The 6343-nt window shown below is 42.6% G+C and overlaps 1 protein-coding gene across 1 annotated transcript in view; it reads left to right on the forward strand.

Moving 5' to 3' along the window:
* proser1 (proline and serine rich 1) overlaps positions 1-6343 on the forward strand; it is an 8512-nt gene that overhangs the window by 845 nt on the left and 1324 nt on the right. Inside the window, exons 3-11 of the mRNA XM_035666255.1 lie at positions 158-226; positions 381-475; positions 618-711; positions 984-1094; positions 1563-1664; positions 2287-2365; positions 2636-2728; positions 3914-5255; positions 6181-6325. Coding sequence (XP_035522148.1) covers positions 158-226; positions 381-475; positions 618-711; positions 984-1094; positions 1563-1664; positions 2287-2365; positions 2636-2728; positions 3914-5255; positions 6181-6325 — 2130 coding nt within the window. The remainder of the gene's footprint in view (positions 1-157; positions 227-380; positions 476-617; positions 712-983; positions 1095-1562; positions 1665-2286; positions 2366-2635; positions 2729-3913; positions 5256-6180; positions 6326-6343) is intronic.

Below are 6343 nucleotides of genomic sequence, written 5' to 3' on the forward strand. Positions count from 1 at the left end.
CTTAAAAGTAGCAACAGAAAACTATAACCCCCCTTTCCTGTCTATCTAAACCTGTTACTATCCAAAGGCCAAAAAAATATAAAAAAAAATAAAAATACTTGTAACCCTAACCCTAAGCCCTCATTGCAAATTGTAACGTTGTGTTGAACATCTGCAGGTGATGGAGATACTGAAGTACTTCTCATGGGCAGAGCCACAGATTAAAGCAGTTAAAGCTCTGCAGCATGTGAGTAACACCTGTTTTAAAGTTCATGGTTTGCATTTGTAAATATTTTTGTATCTTTATATTTAGCTAAAAATAGATAGAAAATGCCACCTTTCCCTGTCATGTGTATGTTCATAGTGTTAATAAAACATGTCTCTCCTTCTTTTGCCCTTAGAAAATGGTTGCAATCCCTACAACCAAAGTTGCAAATATCCTGAATTGCTTCACCTTCTCCAAGGACAGACTGATTGTCCTGGAACTAATAGCTTTGTGAGTACATTTTGAAAATGTAAAACAATGTTTGTCAAATGTTGTATTATCATATGAGCCTGTTTCAGACTGGTTCAGTCAGTTGTGGAGCTGTTAGATTAACTGGTTGGTCTTTAAATATTGGATTTCTGTTCCCACACAGGAATATTTCAGATGCTCAGAATTATCGTCCTGTGGAGGATCTGTTTCGCATACACTTGTCGGAGAAGAAGCGTGCTCGCAGGATACTGGAGCAGGTAAGTTCACCTTTACCTAGCTTACTATAGACAGACTACTTGCTAATCTTATGTGTTTGTCTTTGTATCAAAAGACCTCGTGGAGTCAAGCAAGCAATTGATGCAATTTGAAGAAAACAGAAAAGCAATGTAGAGTAAAGCTTTTAAAATTGGGGACTGCATGTTTTAATGCATTATCTTCGACATCCATAATAATGGGTATATGAGCTAAATACCTTTTAATGCATGCAGCACACACAATTTCTAGAATAATACAACTTCTGTCTCACTAGGTGTGTAAGGTTGGCTGCAAGGCTCCTGTAGCCATGATCTCCTCCTGTGGTATAATACCAGGAAACCCATACCCTAAAGGCAGACCCAGCCTGGTCAGTGGCACATTTCCTGTAAGTATGTGCAGGTCTCTATGTCTTTGGTATGTAGGTACCTGTAGTTTAACCTGTTCCATCTCCATGTCTTCGGATATTAGTAAACAGAACTAAGTTCAGATTTTATCTGATCTTCTGCACTGTCTGTGGACAAAATACAAAAGGGGACTTCCCCTAAACAATGTTTGATATTTCACTTTGAATACTATATACTACGTTTTTTATAATTTACAAAGTGAATAGTATAAAGTTAGTATAAACACATTGTGTAAATCTGAATACTATTAAAGAAGATTGCTGGTGATTTCTCACTGGTTGAAATAATTAAATTGGGTTGAAGTAGAGAACTGAGTTTATTTCTTTGTCTTGTCATTTTAATTAAAGTAAAAAACTAAAAACGTGGCACGTGTTCAGCCCTCTAGAGGGTTTTCTGGATTTTTTTATCTGCGCAAAACAAGCCTGACCGTGGAATTTTTCAAATCACAGGGAATCCCTCCAGTAAAGAAGGAAGGCGAGAAGAAAGATGACACATCTAACAATCTGGAGATGAAAGGAATTGCTTCTCGGATAACTGGACCATTCAAACCTGTAAGCACTAGAATGGAGAATTACTGACTGGGATGTTGCAATAGTGCCAGGATGCCCCAGAGAAATCTCATGACTGAGTGATGAAGCCTCACATGACTAATTACGTTACCTAGACATGATAAGAAAAAAACCTACATGTCAAGTTATATAAGCTAATGACCAAGGTGGAGTAAAGACTGTACAGCAGAGGGCGTAAGCAGAATAAATGCATACACACCTTCATATTTAGATGTAAGACATTTGAAAAAACACACTGTACTCCAGCTATTTATATATAATGCAAATGTTCTGGTGATTTATGAGGTGTTGAAAGATGTTTGACTTCTGGTATTCATTAAAATCTTCCACTATTTTTATATAAGCATAATCATCTTGGAATATGTCAGGACTATTACAAAAAACCGGTGCACCAATTGCTGCACAGAAATACCTCATTTGGGTTTTAAATCACCATACAGAGGAGTGTTTCCTCCATATTTGTCTTTTTAGGTTTTCACTCACAGTTCAGTGTCACCCTCAATGAATTCAACATGTTAGTTAGCCTATAAAAAAAAAACATTACAGATTCTAAATAGACAAAATTTGGATGATCAGTGTGTTTTATGTCTTTGTTTTTTGAAAGTTTCCTTCAACCTACAACCCTCATCGGCCTGTGCCCTACCCTATACCACCGTGTCGACCCCATGCTACCATCGCACCAAGTAAGAAACAATCCACTTCCACACACACTCACCCTTACAGTACCTTTCCCTGCCTTCTACAGTAATACAACTGCATATGACTTCAATGTAAAGAAAACACATATGAAAGATAGACAATTGAGGAATGAATAATTCTACTTTGGTTGTCGGTACAGTCAAGCATGTTTTTTACTTCAGTTTGGGACTGGTTGAGATATAGTTAGTGGTGGGGTGATTCTTACGTTTGTGTGCATGTATGAGTGTGTGGTAATATTTGCAACTGCTACTCAGGTGCGTACAACAACGCAGGCCTTGTTTCTATGGGAGGGGTTATAACAGCCAACGTGCCCCCTCCCCCCTACAGCTCCACCCACAAAGTAGCAGGTATGATTCGAGTGTGCGCACGTGTGTGTTTGTGACAGCAAATAGATACTTCTTGAAGCTTGCTGCCTAACTACCTGCTTACTCGCACTTCTCAAGCTTAAAGCCTTTATCAGGTGAAGAATGTGCTTCTTCCCTCAGTTGGAGTACACTGAGTGACCAGAAACATACACACACCCCTCCCGAATAGAACAGCTGTGTGTTGGATCGCTTTCATGTAGTTGGAGTTGGAGAGATGTCGATTCAACAATTCTGTGATCATTCTTGAGATATTAAATTGCATTATATCCAATGCAACCACATTTCTGTTATATTTGATTTATTACAGTATTTTTACTATTTTCTTCTTGAATATGTAGATGAAGTAGACAAAATGGAAAATTCTAGTGAAATACAGCCAAAAACGTGTGTTTTTTTCAAGGCTGTTGTATCGTATTGCAATACAATGTGCTGGTACTTCTGTTTTCTGGTCAGTCATTGTAGAGGTATGTTTTGGTGAATTGTGAGGACGGCACTTTGATTGACTGGACTTGGAATAGCCTCAAACTAATTGATTCATCTTTTTCTTTCTACAATCATGCTATGTGCTGGCATTTAACATGCATCGCTTAAGATAACTTATTTTTCGAACGCACTGTCTCATCCGTTTTCACAGTTGAAATACATCTTTTAGGGCCTTTGGGGAGATGCTGTATGTGGTCGTAAGAACAAAGATGCCTCAAGTTTGATTAAATTGACAAATGTCCAAAGCAGTCTTGAGAAGGGAAAAGTGTACGATGACAGTTAATTTGAGGTTATCAACCCAAAACAGGTACTTGAACATTTCCCCAAAGGTAAAAAGAAAACATATTCCAATCTTGAAAATTGTTGGAATTTACAAAGTAATAAGTTGCACGCAGGGATGCTCTCTGGCTATTTCTCCTTGCTGTGTCTCTCCTCTCCCTTTTTTTTTAGATGTGAGTGGTTTGCCTCTTCTACAATAGTTTGTTGGGTTTTAACCTGTACTGCCTGTGTCCTGGAATGAAATTTGTATTAAACAATAACACTACTCACCAGAAAAAAACAATCATGAATGAATGAATCATGAATCATTCAATGTAACTACTGGTGCTATTTAAAACATAAGTTAATAGTAGTCATGATTTCAAATGACCCTTTTCACCAACTCTGATCTTTTTCTGCCTCCAGGTTACGCCAAACCAGGCAATCCGCAGAACACCACACCTGGAGTCAACAGCGGGCCCCTCCTTATTCCTCATGGGTCCACGCCTTCTACCCCTGTCCCACCCCACGCTTCTCCCGCTCAGCCGACTCCCACAACCCCGATCACACCGGTTTTCCCCGGCATGGTGCCCTCTCACAACCCCAGTGCCCCCTCTCCATCCCCCGCTCCATCCCCCTCTGTGATCAAAGCAGGTCCACACACCCCCAGTGGCCATGCTACACCTACACCCTCATCTGTCATTAAAGCCCACACCCCTTCAGGCACTCCTTGTGGAACTCCTGTCCCGGGTAGCTTCTCCTCTTCCCCCTTCCATGTCGTTTCTCGACCAGGCACCCCTGCTACCTCCCGCGGCATCACTGACACCTTAAGTCAGACGACGAACTCCATGGGCTCAACTCAGCAGAAGGTTTTTTCCACAGACCACCAGTCAGGACACACCCACCCTGGCATACACCCACAAGCAGGTAACCCCCCTGGGTCAGTGATCCGAAGTTACACCCCATCTGGATCATCCACTCCAGTTATTCCGAGCTGTTCCACCCCAGGTCTCAGTCCCAAACCCTCCCCGGTTCATTCTGCGCAGGTTCAGGCCGCCATGGCTGCGGCTGGAGTCCTGAACCGACACACTGGGGGTTGTAACAGTGGCAGTAACAGCCCTGTGCCCTCTGCCTTTAAGGGCACCTCCCGCTCTGGAACACCGTCTGTTAGCTCTCTGGTGGTGCCGGGTTCTGCGCAGGCTGCTCTGGCACGTTCCTTCGCCCTGGCACACCCCTCAGGTTCTCCTCAAGTCTCTCTCTCTAGTCCTGTCGGAATCCCCGGCCTCCAAGCTCTGTCCTCTAGCCCAGCACCCTCTCATTATCCTGGTCTGTCCCCCTTTTCCTCCCTTTCTTCCTCTCTCCCTCCTTCCACAATGTCTGCATCCATGCCCGCCATGCCTCCCACCAGCAACATTTCTAACCATCCACAAACCTCCATCTACCAAGGCCTGGCTCCCAACGCTGCCGTCAGTGCAGCCTCTCCTTTCGGTCTGGGCCTCACCTCTGCCTCCTCTATATTCTCAGGCCTTCAGCCAGGCCATAGCCCCGGTGCCTTCCCAGGGTTGGGAGTTTCAGGAGGGCATGGTGCTGGGAGCCCTGTGTTGTCTTCATTCATGGGTCTGCCAGGGGCCACTCCATCGTCAGTAGCGTCGGTGGCACCACTGCAGGCAGCCGCAGCGGCGGCAGCAGCGGCCGCAGCTGGAGTTCCATCTTCATCGCCAGTTTTACCAGGCTTTGCATCTGCTTTCAGCTCCAACTTCCAGCCTGGGTATGTGAGCTCTTAACATTTCGACTGCCCATTATAACGAAGCCATGTCATATGGATACTCTAATAAACCTAATGATTTCATATTGATTTGCCAATATTATTTACTGTACGTCTACATGAAAAGGCCATAGCAGCAACTTAATTTAAATGTTCTATTTTATTTCTAGTAAGAACAGTATTTTATAAATAATTGGGTCTAGGGTAATTAGAAATTGACATTTGTTTCCATTTCCCTGAACATGGCATCATAAATCACGTCTATCAATTTTCCACTTTGGTTTTTATGTGCTAAGTGGAAACAGACCTAGACTTTGCTTTGTGTTGTCTCAAAGAGTTCAACTCTACATGGTGATAACTGTCAGCCATATATTTGACATGTTATCTTGTCGTTGAAGTGTTGCAAGCACAAGGCTCACCTTTTATTGACATTTACTTTTATTGACGCTTGAGGCACTGGAGGCAGGTGATATCCTTGCAAGAGCTATTAAATGAGGAAGCAAATTCTACTTTTAATGTTTATACATGGGGAATTAAATGCATATTAAATAAACAATATATAACTTATTAATTAGTGAGCTTTACAGGTGTTGGTATGTTACTGCTGGACAGAGCCAGGCTAGCTGTTTCTAAATGGACAAATACGAGAGTGACATCAAGCTTTTCAACTCACTTTCTGTCACGCGTATTTCCCCAAATGTTGAACAGTTCCTTTAAAGAACAACAGAAACAATAGTTATTGTCCCATAGTCACCTAATATGTTCCTTGATCAGAGTAATACTTCACTGCATTCAAAAACAATATCTGTAAGCACTGTTAGTAGCATTTTGTTGTAAAAGCCAGTAGGAATAGTAGTGATGGGGAATAGTATAGAATTATCATTAAGATAACGTTGTTTACAGTCTGACAGTAGTTATTCTGTTACAGGTTGAGCAGTGGACTTCAGGGCCCAGGAGGGAGCGCGTTCCCCAGCTTGCTGTCCTTCCCTGGGGTGCCAGGCTTCTCTCCCTCAGCCTCCCCTGCGGCGCTCGGAGGCCTACACAACCCAACCATGCAGTCTGCTCTGCTGCAGGTAGACACACACACACAC

Source organism: Morone saxatilis, unplaced genomic scaffold (assembly GCF_004916995.1).
Source record: "Morone saxatilis isolate NCDOM2014 unplaced genomic scaffold, NCSU_SB_2.0 Contig20, whole genome shotgun sequence".
Taxonomy (NCBI): domain Eukaryota; kingdom Metazoa; phylum Chordata; class Actinopteri; family Moronidae; genus Morone; species Morone saxatilis.